The sequence below is a fragment of the Acanthopagrus latus genome, chromosome 23, assembly GCF_904848185.1.
Source record: "Acanthopagrus latus isolate v.2019 chromosome 23, fAcaLat1.1, whole genome shotgun sequence".
In the NCBI taxonomy this organism is placed as follows: Eukaryota; Metazoa; Chordata; class Actinopteri; order Spariformes; family Sparidae; genus Acanthopagrus; species Acanthopagrus latus.
Window position 1 is genome coordinate 11442596 of NC_051061.1, and position 22958 is coordinate 11465553.

Consider the following 22958-nt stretch of genomic DNA (forward strand, 5'->3'; position numbering starts at 1 on the left):
TATCTTATGGGGTTAACTATTGGCTACATACATAGATTAATGATTAAAAGTTACCATTGGCCTGTTAATTGTTAAGCTATAAATATCAGTGTGTGTACATAATAATCATGGTGAAATTAACCATAAGAAAAATGACATTTAAAGGTAAAATGATAATTTGAAAAAGAAAACTGAGTAAATGTTTTAAGTGAAGTTTAAGATTCAAAATGCACCAAATAAAAGGAACGTCCTGTAAAGATGAAATTGAAAATGACAAAGGAAATAAGACAATTTTCAGATTCTCAGCAGAATGTATGAATGAATGACATGAGCAATAACGTTTTTTAAATATCTATGCAGAATGATGACCCCAACTGTACAGAGGCTCAATTCAATCAAGGATTTGAGGGAAATTGACTTTGGCCATACTGTGTCTAAGCACAGTCTTATACTGCTCCACTGGTTTGCCAATGCAGTTGATAAACAGTGATGATGTCATCGGGTTGACATTTGACCCAAACAAAGATTATGGCTCTCATCATTATGGCAACTATCAGGGACTGTTGGAACCACTGCCTCGAGGATACCAGTACTACACTGTTGGCAAGCTGAGTCAAGATTTGTCAGTGAAACTTCCAGATTATGTTGTCAAACCCCCAAGGGACTATGTGGGGAGAAACAAGGACAGGATCATAGTTAGAGTCTGGAAGCACAACACAGGACGAGAGGCTTCACAGAGGATAGACCGAGTGTACATCACAGAGCATTATGATCCAGAACATACCTACCAGGTCACTACTAACCTCTTAAGACAAATCAGAAACTTTTCTGTGGGAGAAAACCAAATGCCACTTTGGCAACTCAGAGACTGCTTTGGAAGAAACGCTGATGATTTCCAGTTAAGTCACATCAGACACACATGGGGTGACCTAGCTTGCCTCGGACTGTTGTTGTTTATTGTAATGGAGGAAAAGTCCTCCACACAGCAACGCAAATCCATGCCACGTTGGTCACGCCATGGTGGTCAGACTGATCATACTGTCCAGACCCTCATCCTTTGGTTTCTTTTAGTTATTGTAATTTGTCATCTTCTCTTTGTAAAAGATGGCAAAAAATGATTTAGGGCAATTCTCCTAGATGTTGTCCAAACCAAGACTTATGTCCACAAAACAATTGTACCTCTTTCAACTGGAAACAGATTCAGACTTTTAAAACCTCATCTATCCTGAAAAAAGCCCAAGGGCTGTTCTGTTGTATGCTTAGTTTTGCCACCACATTTTATTTTATTTATTTTATTAGATCTTAGCTTTTTTGTGTATATTGTTCAGTAAAAATTGGGGTATAGGCTCAGTAGTACAGTGTGTTGTAAGGGTTGAGAAATGAAAAAAAAAGGATGTCAGTTTTAAATGTTACGGCACTATGATGGAAAGAATGAAAAACCCTGTTCCGCTTCTACAAAAGTATGGTAACTGAGTAAACTTAGCTGTATTGTCTCTGATGATGCACTGTTATAACATGGTAGTAAAGCTCTGGGCTTCATGGATGAGACGATGTCTAGTCTAATAGCAGCATTTCACAGCTCATATGTCCTGTGTCTGATAGAGATGAAGATAACTTAGATTGGTCTAAAAGGATAAATGAAACAGTATCTTACTTAGCTTATAGTTTTATAAACTTTCTGTTGTGATGAAAATTGTGAATGTTTATTATAATTATAACAGGTCAATCAGATCCATTTCAGTGCTTTTAGAAGTTTGAAAAAAATGGATGAACAAAAGACTGAACTGTCAATTAACTGATTACACTGTATTTTGACAATTGTTGAACTGGCATTTTGTGACGTAGTAATAAAGGTATTACTCTTCAAAAGACAAATACGATTATTCCAACAATTTTGCACCATGATTTGTACGAAGAACTTTTAAAAAGGATAAAAATATTATCCCTTATGGAATGGAAATATTCAGTACTAACTTCAAAAGGGGTGTTCTGGTGACCCACTGGTCGAATCCTACAACAGGTAATGTTGCAGTCATTCTAGTATCTCTCAACCTAGGATTTCTGGCAAAATCTACTCTATATCCAATAAAGGAAAAATACCAAATTCACCACATATTTCAGGCTAATATTGGCATTAAAGAGAACAAATGATACAAATCTGACAATAATATACCTGCCTATATTTCACAACACTTTCAGGCATTGATCCCTCAAATGTGGTGAATAAGAGTTGTAACAGATACATATACTGGGGCAGGACATTTTGCAGCAGAACATAAACTTTACTATCAAATAAGACATTCATAGTAAATAAGATAAGTACATTTTGAACAATGATCTTACATGGAAATCGCAACAACACTACAATAAAAATTGGAATATAGAAAAGCAGTGAAAAAAGGTATAAAAATGCTGCCTATAAAAAAATGCACTACAATTTGAACTTCATCAGTGATAAAACAAAAATGAAAAGTCAGTATTTATTTTTGTATTATCAATATGCACCAGTATAAATCTCCCTGTTTCTCACCCTGCACTGCAGAGGAAACACTGTCAAACCTGGACCTGCACAAACTAGTTTTTGGTCTGTACATGCATGTGATGCAATTTAGAATTTATATGTGCTAAAAGGCAAACAATAAGCCAAGCATTTGCTTAAATTTCATTGTACTGCCTAAGCAGTAGGATGAATACACTTAGTGTCAAAATTTGACCTTCAGAGAATATTTTGTCCTAAACCTGATGACTACCAGGTTACCAGACGACTCACAGAATTACTCTTGTCTTTACCGAAATATTCCACTAAAAATAAATTATACATTATAAAATAATAAAAACAAATCAGCTTTTTGCATTTCTACAGGCATGTGGCTGGTAAACCCTAACAAACACTGACAGGGACAACTACTTCTCTCGTCTTGAATACAGACATAGGTTTTGTCAAAACAGCTGTATTACCCAACTTCCTGCTCTGTTGAAGTTTCATTTACATGGAAATAATAACTGCCTGCTCACCCGCAAAAACAGGGATCAGCTCAAACGCACCACATACTTCACAACAGCAGACCCAGGTGAGTCCTCCTATTTTATGTTTACTACCTTTTGATATACTGTGACACTATTTCACATGATAAATCAAGCATATAACTTGTGTTCTTTGTGAGAGTTCTCTCCTGTTTGTGTTGCTATCCCTCCAACGATGTCTGTGGATCTACTAAAAGAGAATGTGGGCTGCTGAAAATACTAACTTTGGAAGGTTGTCAGTTGAATAGATTAACTCAAGCTGCTAAAGCCTCTTATTAACTTAGGAAAAACTTTGGCATGCATCTTTGTACAGAACGAGGACCGTGAGGTTTGGCCCCGCTCTTTCTTGCACTGGTGTTAGGTCTCTCTTAAAAAGAAGATGAAAAACCTGTGTTTGTTTTTAAATATAGTGGTCTGTCTATTGTTTTAAAAAAAACATGTTAAGAATTGTCAGCCTACTCTAGGTGTTAAAATGACCTATTCATCATAGTTATAATTATCATTAAATGCATCTGGATAACTTTTTCAATATTTGTACAGGATGTTGAAGATGTCAGGAAGAGTCACCAGTTGCTGTGTTGCTCTGCTCCTTTTTCTGACCTCTGTGTCAGCTGCACACAAAAAGCTCAATTCAATCAATGACTTGAAGAAAATCAACTTTGGCCAATCAGTGCCCAAGCACAGTCTTATGCTGCTTCACTGGTTTGCCAACGTAGTTGACATCAACCATAACAATGTCATGCGGCTGACATTTGACCCAAATAGTGGAGATTATGGCTCACATCATTACGGCAACTATGAAGGACTGTTGGACCCCCTGCCTCAAGGATTCCGGTACTACACTGTTGGCAATCTCTATCAAGACACGTCTTTTCAACTTCCAGATTACGTTGTCAATCCCCCAATGGAGTACGAGGGAGAAAACATGGACAGGATCATAATTAGAGTCCGGGGGCAGAGGATAGACCAAGTGTACATCACACAGCATTATGACACTTCTGAGTATCAGGGGACACTTTATGATCCAGATCATACCTACCAGATCACCGTTAATCTTTTAAGACAGATCAGAGAGTTTTCTGTGAGAGATGGCCAATGGCCACTGTTGAGCCTCAGCAACCGCTTTAGAATCAACGCTGATGATGCCCACATCAGACACACATGGGGTAACCTCGCTTGCCTTGGACTATTCTTGTTTATTGTGATCAATAGCAATAGCAATCAGAAGCACTCCTCAAACCAAAGCAACAACAAACCAGAAAACAACAACAAACCACAAAAGCGACAAAATGATTGTGTTGATGTTTTGCTGATCTGCTGTATATTTATTTTATCAATGTATTTTATTTCTATTTTTTATAAGAGATGAGAAGAAGGGAGACCAGTGTTTCTAGATTTGTCCAAACCAAGGTGTGCTGCTGTTGTTTTACAAGGATAATAAGAGCCATGAAACCAGCATGACCTGTTATTGGGAACAGCGAATCAGGCAGTTACATAAGGAACCAAGGATGTGTCTTATTTACAATTACTATTTTGCCATTAAAAACAAATTCTAAACTGAAAAAGGAAACAATGGTAATGAAACATTTGTACTCGAAAACCTCGATAGACACTGAATAGTTCCACTGAAAAATAAAACGCACGTAAAAAAAATCCAACCTGAAACAGTTTCTGGATCCAAACAAATCCAGAGTGAATATAACACCATCTTTAGATGACTTATTTACAATTTTTATAATAACAATAGTTCTGTTCATCTGTCCCATTCTCTTTTTTTTCATACATTTCTTCAAATGTGACAGAAGCATCCACTAAAGGACGCACTGATTAGATTCAGGTGGCCAAAAGGTCAAAGTCACTGTGACCTCGTAAAATCACTTTCTGGAAAATGTCTGGAAAAACCACAATAACATAAAAAAAGATCACAACCATGATGACACATTATATTTTCAGTATTACTGTTAAAAATAGCAGCTTTTTTCTTAAATATTGCAGAAATTCGTCTTTATTACAAGAGTATGTTAGCTGAGCAAAAGTATTTTAATTGTTATTATAGTCTACTGCTCTGGTATGGTAAAGCTTCATGTTTCATCCATTTAACCATATCTAATCCAACAGTAGTGACTCACTATTTCATCCTGTGTCTGATAGAGATGAAGAGAATGTACTTGATCTGATGGATAAAATAAATCGAAGGAGAAGCTTTGTGGTCTGATATGGACAACCTGCCTTGATTATGTAATGCTTTAAATAAAACCAGAATATACTTCATTTATTTTTGTGTAGTCTTTCTGTAGTGCTAAGAATGATGTGTTTCAATAAACTATCTTGCATTGGTCAGACCCAGGATATTACAGAATCAAGTTTCATCTATCAGCTATATTATTGAACTTCCCTGTTTCCATTAGCAGAGCTGTTTCAGTTTCGTTTATGGGGAAACATTAAGTGCCGCTCACACATAAAAGCAGCAGTCAGATCAAACAGATCAGATTCTTGACGGCAGAAGACGAATGCAGGTGAGTACTCTTATGATCACAGGTTTTTGATTTACAATGAAATCATTACAACTGACTGTTGGAGTATCTCAGGTCTTCTTAGTGAGGGTTCTCTGCACTTGTGCTACCATCCCTTTAATGTTCCTTGTGTGAACTCTGTACAAAAAGGTTATAACTGGGAGGATACACAAATGATTGGTGTTAATCCGAATCAGAGGTCTAAGAATGTTGTATGTACGGACAGTGAAGCCCCTTGAGGCCAATTTTGACTGGTTTGACTTGAAGTGCATTGTGATCCCTTCCAAATTCTAACCTAAAACCTAAAACAGTAAAAAGTCGTCATGTTGAGAAAAAAAAAAAAAAAAAGGTAGTTGTGCTCTACAAGTCAGGATGTGTTGGTCTAAAAATTAATAAAAATGTCTAAACGTATCATGACACCCCTAATGGATTCCAAATGTAAATAATGTCAGCATGAACCTTTTTCCAAATATCTACACAGGATCATGAAGATGTCAGGAAGAGTCACCAGTTGCTGTGTAGCTCTGCTCCTTTTTCTGACCTCTGTGTCAGCTGCACACAAAAGACTAAATTCAATCAAGGATTTAAAGAAAATCGACTTTGGCCAATCTGTGCCCAAGCACAGTCTTGTGCTGCTCCACTGGTTTGCTAATGAAGTTGACATCGACAATAACAATATCATACAGCTGACCTTTGACCCTAACAGCGATTATGGCTCACATCATTACGGCAACTATGAAGGACTGTTGGACCCCCTGCCTCAAGGATTCCGGTACTACACTGTTGGCAATCTCAATCAAGGCAGGTCCGCTCAGTTTCCAGATTATGTTGTCCATCCCAGAAGGGAGTATTTGGGGGGAAATAGGGACAGGATCATAATCAGAGTCCAGGAGCAGAGGATAGACCAGGTGTACATCACACAGCATTATGACACTTCTGAACATCAGGGGACGCCTTATGATCCAGTTCATACCTACCAGGTAACTAATTACCTGTTACGACAGATCAGAGAGTTTTCTGTAAGGGATGGCCAACAGCCACTGCTGTACCTTAGAAACCGCTTTGGAAGTAACGCTGATGATGGCTACATCAGACACACATGGGGCAGCCTTGCTTGCCTTGGACTGTTCTTGTTTATTGTGATTGAGGAAAAGCACTTACTGAACCAACGCAACAACAGACCAGAAGCAAACAACAGACCAGAGGCGAACAACAGACCGGTAATCATCGACAGGCAAGTAATCATGAACAGGTCGCTAAACATCGACAGGCCGGTAAACATCGACAGGCCGGTAAACATCGACAGGCCGGTAAACATAAACATCCTGGAAAGCAGCAACACACCGACAGAGAGACGCAACAGATGTAATCATTGTGGTTATTGTGCATTGGGGCTTTGCTGTTTTTTAATATTCATTTTAGCATTATTAATAGTTTTTTGGGCATTGTTTTTGCAATAATTTAGAAAAAAGCTGCAAAAATATTTCTGCCACAGCCCTAAAAATCCTATGAAATGTCTTCAAGTCACAACACATAATCTCATGGAGCTGTCCACACTGAAACCTAAATGAACGGTTGTCTGTTCACTTTTCACTTTAACAGTGAGCACCTGGAACAGTGAAAGACTCCAATCACTGGCGAAATAATGACAATCAAATCAGCACCAGTATAAGAACAGCACTTTCTCCTCAGCCAGGATGACCAACAGAGCAGATGATCAAAAGTAAGATAAGAGTTTCTCCTACATTTTGGTGTCCGTCTCTTATTTTGACACACCAACCACAGGGACAGGGACTTCATGGTGTTTACAGGTAGAACAGAGCTCTTTTCCTGAGCTGCTGTGGACAGGACAGGTTTGAGGGTGTAGGGCAATGCTAACATGCTTGTGATTAAAAAGGGCAAATACTAAATCACCCATTTCAAACTAATGTTTGCTTGGACCCACAGACTTTGACCGACATGGCACAGTTTAATATCCGTACTGAATTTTGCCTGCATGTAAAAATTAGCATGACATCACATGAGATCAAAAACAGCATGATAATTTACATTTTACTATACAATGAAGGCAGGTTTATCAGTTTGTTTTATACCAAAAATCACATCTGGACATTTTGAGCTTTGCAGCTCGATTTACAAGATTGCCGTTTGTTAACAACACAAATCTGTCTTCATTACAAATGTACTGGCACTGGGAAAAATGGCATTTATTGTATGATAGCACACTGCTCTAGTGTGGTAGTAAAGGCTGTAACATATAATAGAAACATGTGACATGGTCTAATGTTATATTAGTGACTCAATGCTAATTCATCTTCTGTCTGATAGAGATGAAGAGGAAGTAAGATAAACTAAACCAACAACAAATAAGTGAAAGACTATGTCTGATAAGGCCAGCCTTCCCTGTTAATGTAGAGTGCAATTCAATTCTGGCTGTGTATTTTTTTAATGTGTATTGAATGTGTATTGTTGAAAAGTGTCTTTATTAAAGTATCATCTATCAGTCAGACCTATGTCATTGATTTTTTTAAGTTTGATGTATTAAATCATAAAGACAACTTTCAATATGCTCATTCTACAGACAATTACAGGTCAGCCACACAGAGTTAAGGATACTACTGATATCTGGTGGTATATGCTTCCAGATCAAATGAGTATCGGTCCACTGTTTTTTACTGCTTACAATTTGAAAATTGTTGAACATGCGTTTGTGATATAGTAATACTCTTCTTTGTCCTAAAAAGACAAATGAGATTATTTTAAATTTTTCTTTTAATTAACTCTTTAAAAGGGATAAAAAGGTAATCTAAAACCACACCACAACTTTGGTTCAAGTGTTTTGTTGCAGCTGATCTTCATCCCACATTATACTGCACACTGTCCAATCTTTTTAGGCAAGAATGAACAAAAAAATAAGTATATTTCACACCACTTTCAGGCAATGATCTTACATTTAGTGAGGATGAGTTGTGACACATGTAAAAGGCCTGGACATTTTACAGCAGAACAATACAAGTAGGGAGAAAATCTGCCTACAAAACATTTATGCCCTGTGGTTTCGAATAGTTCTGTGATAAATAAATATTGTCTCATAATAAGCCAGCCACAACAGCAAATGTCCTTGTTCCACACCCTGCAGTCCAAAGGACACAATCACTATCAAATCCCCTGTAATTCCTCGTGATGCTCATTACAGTTTCGTTTACATGTAAACATTAACTACCTGCTCTCACATGAACACAGAGATCAATTCGCACAGATCAGATATGTGACGGCAGCAGACGAATGCAGGTGAGCTCCCTTATTTTCTGATTTGTAGTTTTATATTTAACTAGACATTACAGATGATTGGTGAAGCATTTTAAGTGTTCTTTTTGAGGGTTTTCTCCTCTTTGTTTTACTATCCCTCTAGTGCTGTCTGTGGAAATATTGATTTTATCTGAATCAAGGGCATCAGGATATGTATTTGAGGTTAATTTTTGTGATATGAGATATTGGGATATATATATATATATATATATATATATATATATATATATATATATATATATATATATATATATATATATATATATATATATATATATATATATATATATTTTTTATACAGTATGTACACACACACACACACACAAATATATAAAACGGTCTCGACTGGAATGACTTGAAGCGCATTAGGGTCCCTTCCTAATTCTTATCCGACTCTTACTGGTCAATATGAGCAGGAGGGATAATAACACGAAGCAAATCATGTTTCAGTGTTCCTATGGCTGCCTGAGTATTGTGTTTAGACAGACAAGTAAATGTGTCAACCTATGCGTTAGATGTTAGGATACCTATTCATCAACATAAGAACCAACAATATGAGACAGATTCATCACATCGTGAAAATAAGCCTAAGTGGCTCATGTAATAACAAACATGGTAGAGATTTGGAGGGTACAGTACGGATGACTAATGTGAGAATTAACTTTTTAAATATCTATACAGGATCATGAAGATGTCAGGAAGTGTCACAAGATGCTGTGTAGCTCTGCTTCTTCTCCTGACATCTGTGTCAGCTGCACACAAAAAGCTCAGGTCAATCAGGGATTTAAAGAAAATCAACTTTGGCCAATCTGTGCCCAAGCACAGTCTTATGCTGCTCCACTGGTTTGCCAACGCAGTTAACATCGACAATAACAATATCATACAGCTGAACTTTAACCCAAACAGCGATTATGGCTCACATCATTACGGCAACTACGAGGGACTGTTGGACCCACTTCCTCAGGGATACCGGTACTACACTGTTGGCAATCTCAATCAAGACCTGTCCATGTCCATGCAACTTCCAGATTATGTTGTCCATCCCAGAAGGGAGTATTTGGGGGGCAACAGGGACAGGATCATAATCAGAGTCCAGGAGCAGAGGATAGACCAGGTGTACATCACACAGCATTATGACACTTCTGAACATCAGGGGACGCCTTATGATCCAGTTCATACCTACCAGGTAACTAATTACCTGTTACGACAGATCAGAGAGTTTTCTGTGAGGGATGGCCAACAGCCACTACTGTACCTTAGAAACCGCTTTGGAAGTAACGCTGATGATGGCTACATCAGACGCACATGGGGCAGCCTTGCTTGCCTTGGACTGTTCTTGTTTATTGTGATTGAGGAAAAGCACTTATTGATCCAACGCAACAACAGACCAGAAGCAAACAATGGACCAGAAGCAAACAACGGACCAGAAGCAAACAACGGACCAGAAGCAAACAACAGACGGGTAATCATCGACCGGCAGGTAATCATGAACAGGTTGCTAAGCATCAACAGGCCTGTAAACAAAGACAGGCCAGTAAACATCGACAGACCGGTAAACATCGACAGGCCGGTAAACATCGACAGGCCTGTAGACATCGACAGGCCTGTAGACATAAACATACTGGAAAGCAGCAACAGACCGGAGAGCCTCAACAGATGTAGTCACTGTGGTTATTGTGCATTCTGGATTTGCTGTTTGTTAATATTCATTTTAGCATTATTAATAGTTTTTTGGGCATTGTTTTGGCGATAATTTTGAAAACCACAGCAAAAATATTGCTGCCACAGCCTTAAAATCTTATGAAATGTCATCAAGTCACAACACAAGATCTCATGGAGGTGTCCACTCCACTGAAAACAAATGAATGGTTCTCTGTTCACTATCCACTTTAACAGTGAGCACCTGGAACAGTGAAAAATGTCAATCAATGGCGAAATAATGACAATCAAATCAGCACCAGTATAAGAACAGCACTTTCTCCTCAGCCAGTATGACCGACAGAGCAGATGATCAAAAGTAAGCTAAGAGTTTCTCCTATGTTTTGGTGTCCGTCTCTTATTTTGACACACCAACCACAGGGACAGGGACTTCATGGTGTTTACAGGTAGAATAGAGTTCTTTTCCTGAGCTGCTGTGGACGGGATAGGTTTGAGGGTGTAGGGCAATGCTAACATGCTTGTGATTAAAAGGGCAAATACTAAATGACCACTTTCAAACTGTGTGCCATGATAGTCTTCAAGGTTTAGGTCTTCCCCAGACAATCTTTCCATTTTATTCAGACTACAGGACCATCATAATAAATTCAGTGATCAGCATATCATCCTAAATAGGAGCGGGGTGGTGATCAGGGAATAAAGGCGGCATAATGTTTGCTTGGACCCGCAGACTTTGACCGACATGGCACAGTTTAATAACCGCAGTGAATTTTGCCTGCCTGTAAAAAATTGCAAAACATCATATGAGATCAAAAACAACATGATCATTTACATTTTACTATACAATGAGGGTGGGTTTATCAGTTTGTTTGGACATTTTGAGCTTTGTAGCTGGATTTGCAAGACTGCCGTTTGTTAACAACACAAATCTGTCTTCATTTCAAATGTACTGGCACTGGGAAAGATGGCATTTATTGTATGATAGCACACTGCTCCAGTGTGGTAGTAAAGCCTATTATAAAATGTAATAAAAACATGTGACATGGTCTAATGTTCTATTAGTGACTCAATGCTAATTCATCTTCTGTCTGATAGAGATGAAGAGGAAGTAAGATAAACTAAACCAACAAGTGAAAGACTATGTCTGATAACGCCAGCCTTCTCTGCTAATGTAGAGTGCAATACAATTCTGGATGTGTATTTTTTTCTGTAATGTTGAAAACTGTCTTTATTAAAGCATCATCTATCATTCAGACCTATGTCATTGTTTTTTTTAAGTTTAAGAAAACCTGATGAGCGCAAGTTTGATGTATTAAATCATAAAGACAACTTTAGATATGCTCATTCTACAGACAATTACAGGTCAGCCACACAGAGTTAAGGATACCTCTGATATCTGATGGTATATGCTTCCAGATCAAATAAGTATCGGTCCACTATTTTTTACTGCTTACAATTTGAAAATTGTTGAACCTGCATTTTGTGATATATTAATACTCTTACAGACAAGTAAGATTATTTCAAATTTCTTGCACCGGAATTTATAGTATAACTCTTTAAAAGGAAAAGAAAGATGATTTAAAACCACCACACCTTTGGTTCAAGTGTTTTATTGCAGCTAATTTCTAACTGCCTGCTCTCATATAAGCACAGAGATCAATTCACGTAGATCAGATACGGACGGCAGAAGACGAATGCAGGTGAGCTCCCATTTTGTTTTCTGATTCGCAGTTTTAGATTTACCGTTACATTACAGCATTTCAAGTCTTCTTCTTGAGGGTTTTCTCCTCTTTGTTTTACTATCCCTTTAGTGCTATCTGTGGAAATATTGATTTTATCTGAATCAAGGGCATTAGGATACGCATTTGAGGTTACTTTGCGATATGAGATATTGGGCTATATGTTAAAAAAAAAAAATAAAAAAAATGTCTCGACTAGAATGACTTGAAGCACATTAGGTTCCCTTCCTAATTCTTATCTAAATAAAATAAAATAAAATAAATAAATCTGACTGCACTGTCTGTTTCTGTCTGCAAAATTCAAGTTTCCGTCTCTGCCAGTGAGGGAGTAAGCGCACGGTCGACGGATTGACTAGTTTGGTCTAGCTACCGGAAGACACGGATGTCAACAAACCGGTATGTAGCTACTTGCACAAACACACTGTTTTAACTACTTTTTTATTCATTTTGAGCCATACACGCTACAGTGCTGTGTGTTGTAAGGTGTCTGCTGATGTTGCATAACTTTTGGAGTGAGATTTGGAGCATGTTAAGACACTTAAAACACAGTGTTTAGTTCTTACCCCATGCTGTTAGCTGTCAATGCTAACTCTCCGTTCACGGAGCCCTGTAATGGTTGGACCAAATGTGTTAAGAACATGGTAGAGATTTGGAGGCTACAGTATGGATGAATAATGTGAGAATTAACTTTTCAAATATCTATACAGGATGATGAAGATGTCAGGAAGAGTCACAAGATGCTGTGTTGCTCTGCTCCTTGTCCTGACCTCTGTGTCAGCTGCACACAAAAAGCTCAGGTCAATCAAGGATTTAAAGAAAATCAACTTTGGCACATCAGTGCCCAAGCACAGTCTTATGCTGCTCCACTGGTTTGCCAATGCAGTTAACATTGACAATAACAATTTCATCAGACTGACCTTTGACCCAAATAGTGATTATGGCTCACATCATTATGGCAACTACGAAGGACTGCTGGACCCTCTGCCACGAGGATACTTGTACTACACTGTTGGCAATCTCAATCAAGACACATCCGTGCAACTTCCAGATTATGTTGTCAATCCCCCAATGGCGTATGAGAGAGAAAACATGGACAGGATCATAATTAGAGTCCGGGGGCAGAGGATAGACCAAGTGTACATCACACAGCATTATGACACTTCTGAGTATCAGGGGACACTTTATGATCCAGATCATACCTACCAGATCACTGTTAATCTTTTAAGACAGATAAGAGAGTTTTCTGTGAGAGATGGCCAACGGCCACTGGTGCATCTTAGAAACCGCTTTGGAAGTAACGCTGATGATGTTTACATCAGGCACACATGGGGAAACCTTGCTTGTCTTGGACTGTTCTTGTTTATTGTGATAGATGAAAAGCACTTACTGAATAAACGCAACAACAGACCAAAAAACAACCACAGAGTGGAGAACAACTACGGACCAGGAAATAACAGCCCGGCAAACATTAACAGAGTGGAGAACAACTACAGACCACAGAACAACAGACGGGAAATCTACAACAGTCTGGAAAACAATAACATACAAACAAATTATGGTCATTGTGCTTTGGCAATCATCTTTTGTTTATTCATTTTATTTTTTGTACTAAATGGTTTGTCAGCATTATTTTTGCCCACCATTGAAGAATCATTGCTGCCGCAGCCTTAAGGTTGTGGTGGTTCAATAATTTTCAGTTTAACTCTTTGTCATTGTTTCCGTGTGGACAGGAGGGGATTAAGGTGGGGGGCAAGGACACCATGCTTATGATCAAAGTTGAAATAAACTGTGTGCTTTGAGGGGTTGAGACACACTCAGCCATTCAATTGAATTCATACTACAGCACCAGAGTCAAAACTCATGATAGCAAATGTGGATTTAATCTCCTTGTAAAAAAATCAAAAAAGATCAAAAACAGCATGAGAGTTTTACAATTCATTATACCAAGAAGAACGGTATTGTTCATCAAAAATCACATGTGGAAATTTGAGCTTTGACGCTCTATTCACAAGATTCCAGTGTGTTAATAACAAGACAAATGTGTCATTATTACAAATGTACAGAGACTGGCATTTATTGTATGATAACACAGTGCTCTGGTGTGGGAATAAAGCGTCAGGCTTTCTTAATGACACAATGTCTAATCTAATATAATAATGACTGACTACAAATTCATCATGTATCTAATAAAAATGAGGAGACTGTAAATTGATCTTATGAATAAATGAAACAAATAAGTGAAAGGCTCTATGGTCTAGGATCTAAAGGACATCTTTCACTGATAATGTATGAGTGCACTTCAAGTACATCTTTCATCTCTAGTGTTGAAAATTGTTTTTATTAAACTATCTGCTATTAAACTACGTTTGTTGCAGCTCAATCCTTGTTTCTCAACCCACAACTTCTGGCAAACTCAAATGTGTATTGTCCAATAAAGGAAAAATGCCAAATTCTCCATTATTTTTTATACCAATAGCTACATTAAAGTGAACAAAACAGTTAAATCTGACAACAATATACTGGTCTATATTTCACTACACTTTCAATGATTCCCCAGATTTGGTAGTGAAGAGTTGTGACACTGTTATGTACTGGGCGAGGGCATTTCATAGTAGATTATACAACAGTTAGTTCTGACCAAATAATTTGATTGGACAAGAAGCATTCCATGAGTGCTGACATAGAGTACAACCACACTGGGACTTTTTACAGACATACCACTCTGCAGTGCAGGTGTTCTAATTACCGTTAATTAACGTTACATCAGTTGCCAACTTGTCTTGGATTGTGGCAAATTCTGTGCCGCAAAGACGGACATATTCCACAAATTACATTTGATTTAAATCAAGAATGGTCAGACTCAGAGGAGGACGAAGGAAAGGAGAGAGAGACCAGGATATATCAGTGCCATTGACAAATTAGAGAAGAGCAAAAATGAAGCCAACACTGCCATACAGAAACTGTCTGATGCGGGACTCGAGGCGAGGGAGATCATGGCAGTGAGTGGGCATAGGTGAGATGCTTTTGATTCATAGATACTGTGTCACAGTCTGAACATAAAATACATACCTAAACAAAAACTTGTTTCGCAGGTCTGAAAGCTCGCTAAAAAGTTACTGGAGACCATCTATGGCGAGCCGGAAATGATGGAGCAACATGCTGTCTGATCGAGCTGTTAATTCATCAGAAACACGCATCATGCCACCAAAGCAACTGTCACTGGACTCTTATTTTAGTTGTTGCACAATAAATGGAAACATTCAAATAAATGTAAATGATACAAGTAGTGGCAATATGCAGACACAATAGCGGTCTGTAGGAAATGTTTATGTCTTACCTGGCAACAGCCTAGTCTCTCTTCCAGTTATGGAACTATTTGTGGTGGCGAAGCCAAATAAATGATTGACTATATGAACAAATCATAATCTCTTGTGGTTTACTACTGTTAACTAATAAAATGTGTTTGTAGAACTGTTATATAAAAGCAATATCACACTCGTGGTCATGCGGTTGTACTACTGTATAACAGCACTGGTGTGATTATCTGTGGCCTCATGCCTACGACCGAATCACACCAGTGCTGTTACACAGTACAACTGCACTGCCTCTCATGTGATATTGCTTAAATATAAACTTTATAGATGACAGTAAATTTAGAAAAAATAGCCTTCAATGTAAATTACAACAACACTACAATGAAAATAAGAATTTTGTTAAGTAGTGAAAAATGCATAATAATGCAGCCTATAAAATATGGATGAGTGTTAAGTGTATACAGGCTAACCCCTTGATTCTACTAAGCATGTCTCTACTTAGCATGTCTCTCTCTGCCTAGCATGTATGACGCTGTTTTGGTCTGTCCTCCACTTGATACTGTTGAGTTGCTCAGATGGTGTGGTTGAGTAGTCTATGCAGTTAAATCATTTAATTATTTGACTGTTAAAAGTTTTTTTTTAATTAATATTTCTGACTTTGTTGTGCTATTGAGCTTAAGTCTGCCCAGGGTGTTTTATTTTGAAAACTGACTGGGTGCACTATGCCGTTCTGCTGTCTGACTTCCTGTCTGGTTCAATGTGCTCTGTGCAGCTTGACACGGCTATGTTCCACTTTCGTCAGAAATATACTCGGTGCATGTTCTCTGTTGAGCAGAGAGGAGAGCGCTTCTGAGAGTCTGCTGAAATGTGAAAACACAAGCATTGTCTAGAACAGAAACAGGCCTAGTGGAATGTGGGGGCAATAATAAGGCAGGCACTACAACACATTTCTTTCAAACTTGTACCTGCACTGACTAGTTTTTTACTTTCTCTCTTGACTGAGTCATTCTACTGAAATTGCAACAAAATTGAATCAGCATTTAGCATTTCTATTGACATATGACTGGTAAACTGCACTAAAACAATGAAAGAGAATACTGCTTTTGTTTTCTGCTATACAGAAGGAAGTAATTCATAGAGATTTGGTATTGAACTTCCTGTAACCACTACCGTTGCTAGGTTCAGTTTCATTTCCAAGTAAACACTAACTCCCCGCCCTAACCCAAACACAAAGATCATATGCTTGACGGCAGCAGACGAAAGCAGGTGAGCTCTCTTATTTCTGAATTACCATGACAGTCTTTCACACGATTGCTGAGGAACTTCTTTGAGTGTTGTCACCTCTTTAATGTTTTAGGCTGTATAAAAAAATATTGATTTGATTTTTAATTTTAGGGCATTAGGATCCCTTTCAAGTATTGACCTGACTAGGAATAATTACAAGAGCAAAGCTGGTTTCAGTGTTTCTATGACTGCCTGGGTATTGTTAAGAGAGACAAGTAAATGTGTCAACCTATCAGTGGTATTAGATGCATCTTTTGTTACAAATACATGTATGATACATGAAAGATTTAAATATCTTTACAGGATGATGAAGATGTCAGAAAGAATCTTGAGCTGGTGTGTGTCTTTCCTCCTTGTCCTGACCTATGTGTCAGCTGTAAAACAACTCAAGACAATCAAACAGTTGAAGAAAATCGACTTTGGCCAATCTGTGCCCAAGCACAGTCTTATCCTGCTCCACTGGTTTGCCAACACAGTTGAAATTGACAATAACAATGTAATACAGCTGACTTTTAATCCAAATAGTGATTATGGCTCACATCATTACGGCAACTACGAGAGGCTGTTGGACCCACTTCCTCGGGGATACCGGTACTACACTGTTGGCAATCTCAATGAAGACATGTTGGTTCAACTTCCAAATTATGTTGTCCATCCCCCAATGGAGTACGAGGGAGGAAACAGGGACAGGATCATATTTAGAGCACATGGGCAGAGGATGGACCAGGTGTACATCACACAGCATTATGATGTTTCTGAACATCAGGGGACACCTTATGATCAAGACCATACCTACCAGATCACAATTAACCTCTTAAGACAGATCAGAGAGTTTTCTGTGAGGGATGGCCAGCGGCCACTGGTGCATCTTAGAAACCGCTATGCAAGTAACGCTGATGATGGCTACATCAGACACACATGGGGCAACCTTGCTTGCCTTGGACTGTTCTTGTTTATTGTGATCGAGGAAAAGCACTTATTGAACCAATGCAACAACAGACCAAAAAACAACAAACCAGAAGCAAACAACAGACCACACAACAACAAAAGAGCGGAACACAACAACAGACCAGAAAATGACAAGAGCTGGGAAGTCAACAACTGTCTGTGCATCAGCAGACAGACTTGTTGCTATGCATTTAGGATCTGCTGTATTTTAATATTAATTTTTGTATTCATTGTTTTTTGGGCAATTAGACGTTAACCAAATTATTTCAGCTTCTGTCTGAGAGAAATCTCATGAAGCAGGAGCACTGGAGGCACTGGTATTAAAAAAGTGTTTTTAATTTTTATGACAATAGTTTTCAGGTTCAATTCTCACTTGCTGTTTTGGTGTGGAGGGGATGGTTTTGAGGAGAGGGACAAAGCGACCATGATAACATGCTTGTGATTAAAGGCCAAATACTTTAAATCACCCTTCTGAAACTGTGTGCTTTGAAGGGCTGAGAGTCATCAGGGTTTCGTTCCTACCCAGTCAGTCATTCAACTTTTTTCCGACTACAGCTCCAGTGTAAACACTCAGTCATAAGCACATCTTCCTCACCAAGAGAGGAGGTGGTGATCCATCAATAAAGGTGGCATCATTTTTGCTGAGACTAAAAAACTGCAGACTTTGACCAACCTGGCACTGTTTGAGACATCTGTTGCTAATAATTTAGAATGAATGATAATTTTGTCCACCTGTAAATATTTCAAAAACAAACAAAAGGGAAGTTTAAAAGGGTTGTGTGCTGATGGATGTATAGACAAAGTGAAAGACTCTGTGGTCTCATAAGGACAGTTCTGAGCCTTTATTGATAATGTATGTACGTGAATTATGTCTGTTTTCTTCTGTGGTGTTGGTAATTGTGTATATTAAACTATAATGTGTCGACCATAAACCCATGTCAATTTTACTTTATCTTAAGTTCAAGGAAACTGGATGAGCACCAGTCAGACAATTTTTTGAACGTCATCTCTTCCTCATGTTAAACCCCCACACCCACATACAGATTAAGGTTTTATCAGCAAGACCAGTTCCATCCCTTGTGACATGCATGAGTCCTTGCTTCTCGCCAAGTCCCAGGCAGGCCTATCAAAAAGGCCTTTATGTTTGTGAGAAATAGATGAATACTGTTCTAATGTGGTGAAACTAGGATAGCACTCAGCAGGCCAGCACAAGACCCAGCAGATCATAAGATAATGAGTCATCATTAAAAACTGTTGCAGACTCAGCTTTAAGAAAATAAGAATCAAAAGGTTCCTCTTGAGAGTGATATAGTGAAGTGCCAGTTGTTAATGATAAACAGTAACTGCTGTTTGAACAGTTTGAAAAAAGAAGTCAACAAGCTGACACCAACAGGGTCAATTTGATGAGGAATGGTAGTTTGTTAAAAAAGATCTTACTCTAGCCACCAAAATCTGATAATTAAAATATAGAGTGTGACACATTTGTTTTCATGTTAATGAATATACTTAACACAGAAGTGAAAGTAATCAATCACTGGTATTTTTCCTGTAGAAAGGTTTTCATGCAGTTCAGTTCATGCACTATGAGCCTTCTGGGACGTTCACAGAACCAAACCACATCAAAAATGTTTAAATTTGGCTGTGGCTCAGGGGTAGAGCCAGCATCTTGTTATCGGAGGGTCGCTGGTTTGATCCCCTGGTCTGCAAGTGTCCTTGGGCAAGATACTGAACCTCAAACTGTTTCTGATGTGCTGGTCGGCACCTTGGCAGCCATATGTGTATGAATGTATGTATGAATTACTGTCAGTTGCTTTGGAAAAAAGCATCTGCTAAATACCCTAAATGTTAAATTAATAAATTATCTGTGCCTCTTACTTTCCAATTCAATGGATGACATCACAGCTCAACAATGGGATTGTGTTTTGATGAACTTTTCATATTTTATCTTCTGCTGCTAAATTTTATTTACAATATTATCATAATATTATTCATATCATTATATTGTATATCTGCAAGCAATGTCTGAGGCAATTAACACAGGCTTATTTTGATCAGTAATACAGAAGTAATTAAATTACCTACTTAGATCAGAAAGAGGTCAGTGTCAGTGATGAGAGGGTTTGGGAGGATGGCATTGAAATGGATTATGTTGAGGTTCTGGTCTTGCAATTACTGTGTTTTGGCTCACTTCCACACTCACACACCTCATCTTCACAGATAAAAGCAACAGCTTTCAAATGTTATCACCTTATATGCAATGACAAGTTTTGGGAATAAAGGGAATAGTTGAAAAAAGAAAACAAAAAATTCTATTTGTGTGTAAAACACAGTCAGGGATGCATATTTCTCTACCCAGTCATCCTTATTTAACATTAGCTAAGTTTATACTTACAAAATAAAAGTGCCTTTTCCCAGATATTAAATCGACTCTGTAATATGCATCATAGCAGCAAAGACAAAACAAATCAAGCTCAAGGCACTGGACAAAAACTTGGACAGGAAACTGAGACAGGCAGTTTACAGAATGAATGAATGTGTGTGACAGTAAACATGAGATCACATCCTGTTGAAATACCGCACAACTGGATACAGCTGCTCATCATTATAGCCGACAAATCAACTGAAACACAGCATGTCATTACAGCACCTTGTACAGCTGCCACATAAACAACCAGCTTATCGCTTATCAGCATGTTCATCAGTCATTCTTTTGTGGGCATAGATTCTTAACCTTGTCATCCGTGTAAGAATGAATGTATACAGTGAATACATGTATGCACATGAGCACAGACACAGAAACATGCAAAGAGGTACATCTCAGTACAGTGTCACATGAGCCCTCAAGGAAAAATCTCATGAGCCACACAAACACGCTCTCACAGTGTCCCACCGGATCCAGGGCTGACACAAGCTGCACAAAAGTAAACAACACAGATATAAACTGAAAACAATCCCAGTTTCCCTTTCAGAAAAAAAACAAAACGTTTATGTAAAAATAACTTGAATTTTCCTAAATTTGTGGTACGTGTTGAGGAAATGGAAAGTAAATTGTAATTTTGGGAATGTCGTCAAAGTAGTGTGGCCTGTCTGTTTAGTTCTACTCTCAAATGAGTAGAGGTTAAAGTGGGCTTCTCTCATTTTGTTTTCCCTCTGTAGACGGCCTTTACGGGAAATCACACTCTTTCCTGCACACTTAATGTCACTCTCCATTTTTCTCCTTCTACCATTCCGCCCACTGACACTCCTCTCTGTCTCTCTCTCCACCTCCTGTCTGCTCCTCGCATCTTCCCGAGCTTCTTTCTAGCAGGGCCTCCCTCCCTCGACATGCAAGGCTGAGCAAGAAGGTGGTAATCTGAGCCCAATGTGGCAGACGTTGAGACTTAATCCTCTCACTTTTCATTGCCCAATTCTCTTCTACTGACATAAGGCCACATTTTAGATTTTTTAGCACGCATATTTGCTGACTAGCTCCCCAACACTGCGGCTCCTATGAAACTATAGAAAAGTAATATCCTCAGTAAGAAGCAGAAGTCAAAATAAATCACAAGCTGTGTGCAAAGGAAGTGCAGTGAATAGAGAGAGAAACAGAGAGGCAACACGCAGCATAAAAAGTGGAAATTGGAGGCTTTCTATTTTTATGTTTTATGACCTCCAGATTTGGAATGTATCACCTCCCAGCCGCCTACGCCTGGATACAACTCAACCAGTGAGAGGAACCCATGAGCACAGCTGTCTCCAGATAACAGTCTCACACACACACACACACACACACACACACACACACACACACACACACACACACCACTATGAAGACGAGCCGTTCTAATAGGATAAGAATTAGTGAAGGAAACTGCATAAACAACCAAGTGGAGATTTTGAAACGACTGCTCACAAAACCAGCACAAATAAACACATATCTCCTACTATTACAAGTACCAGTTCAAAGCTCAAATTCTACTTAAGCTTTCTTGTAAATACGCAATGATTAATCCATTAATTGAATAGGTGCTCGAAAAGAAATCAGTTCCCAATGATTTTGATAACTGATTAAACATTTGAGTAATTTCTCACGCAGCAATTTTGAATATTTGCTAGTTATAGCTTTGAAGGATTATGACAAAGTAAATTATGATTATCTTTAAGTTTGGGACTATTTGTTGCACCAAGGAAACAATTTGGGAATTAGAAAAATTGTTGAGCATTTTTTCACATTTCTGTCACATTTGAAAGATTAAATAACTGATAGATTAATCAATAATGAAAATAATAGTTTCTTTCAATCTTACTTGTGAATTCGCACAATGAAAAGATGAATATATGCCCCTGAAAACAGTGGAATATGGCCTATCCTCTATAACTCCAAGCTGCACACATGCTGCTCATTAGACTCAAGAAGAAGCAGATGTAATAAACACACGATTTTGCTAGTCATGAAACTTCACCAGTAATTCAGCTTAATATGCAGAGTTTGTCCTGAGGGTGGCACTAAAATAAAAAAGGTCATGGAGTAACATTAAACATTAGGTTTTATCCACTCAGGATGAAGAATATTCTCAGCATATAGTAAAGGTCAGGGGTAAATTTAAAGGATTAGGACCACTTTCTTGGAAATAGGAATATCGAGAAAAAAATGTCAGGGCAGTTAGGTCAAAGGTAACCTCTGGATGTATTCACTCTAGACCAACACTGTGGCTGAACGGACTGAAATAAAATTGTTCCATCAAATCCCATAAGGCTTTATTGTGGGATGACTGGTATACACACATAACATTTAACAGCCTCATTCTTCCACTCTTGACCGGGTCTAGCCGAGAGGTTATCCAACAGAACAATGACTCACCAGTATGCAGTATCTCACCACAGTTATGGGACATTTCTCTTTGGTTTTGTCTCAGTAAAAACAAACTTATGGTGCAAATTACTACAAAAACATCTAATTCTCAGTTTGAGCTTGGCATCATCCCCATAATACATGTCTGAGAGGTCAGTAAGCAGTGGCCAAAAATTGAAAGCTATTTTTGCATTAGATTACAAAAGTACAACCAATGAGAAATACACAGATCAGTAGAAACCAAACTTGCTGTGTCATTGGCAGCTTGAAGATAATTGATTAAACTATGTTAATGAAGTTCAGCCTCCCCATTCAAAATGAGTCAATTCAACACAAGCACCACACATACAGTGAATGCAAC

At 38.3% G+C, this 22958-nt stretch overlaps 4 protein-coding genes and 1 long non-coding RNA gene across 9 annotated transcripts in view; 4 read left to right on the plus strand and 1 right to left on the minus strand.

Moving 5' to 3' along the window:
- Positions 1–22958, minus strand: part of LOC119013378 (septin-9-like) — an 83549-nt gene that overhangs the window by 27623 nt on the left and 32968 nt on the right. The window lies entirely within an intron of this gene.
- On the plus strand, positions 2978–5274 carry LOC119013382. Its single transcript, XR_005072736.1, has 2 exons — positions 2978–3050; positions 3544–5274. It is a non-coding gene; the product is annotated as an uncharacterized LOC119013382 (long non-coding RNA).
- Positions 5470–8018, plus strand: LOC119013381. The gene is made up of 2 exons (XM_037087849.1): positions 5470–5519; positions 5998–8018. The coding sequence occupies exon 2, from the start codon at positions 6002–6004 to the stop codon at positions 6974–6976; it is 975 nt and encodes a 324-aa protein (XP_036943744.1). The 5' UTR covers positions 5470–5519; positions 5998–6001; the 3' UTR covers positions 6977–8018.
- LOC119013379 lies at positions 9139–13717 on the plus strand. 2 transcript variants are annotated; one of them, XM_037087847.1, is made up of 3 exons: positions 9139–12181; positions 12526–12616; positions 12928–13717. In XM_037087847.1, the coding sequence occupies exon 1, from the start codon at positions 9511–9513 to the stop codon at positions 10576–10578; it is 1068 nt and encodes a 355-aa protein (XP_036943742.1). In that variant the 5' UTR covers positions 9139–9510; the 3' UTR covers positions 10579–12181; positions 12526–12616; positions 12928–13717. The 2 variants fall into 2 exon arrangements, with proteins under 2 accessions (XP_036943742.1, XP_036943741.1); XM_037087846.1 differs by having other exon boundaries at positions 9139–12616.
- Positions 16807–18735, plus strand: LOC119013380. Its single transcript, XM_037087848.1, has one exon. It carries the CDS (start codon positions 17003–17005, stop codon positions 18020–18022), a length of 1020 nt encoding a protein of 339 aa, XP_036943743.1. The 5' UTR covers positions 16807–17002; the 3' UTR covers positions 18023–18735.

What these genes read in the sequence shown, in the direction of transcription:
- LOC119013379 (XM_037087846.1), top strand. Translation starts at nt 9,511, where the DNA reads ATGAAGATGTCAGGAAGTGTCACAAGATGCTGTGTAGCTCTGCTTCTT.
- LOC119013380 (XM_037087848.1), top strand. Translation starts at nt 17,003, where the DNA reads ATGACTGCCTGGGTATTGTTAAGAGAGACAAGTAAATGTGTCAACCTA.
- LOC119013381 (XM_037087849.1), top strand. Translation starts at nt 6,002, where the DNA reads ATGAAGATGTCAGGAAGAGTCACCAGTTGCTGTGTAGCTCTGCTCCTT.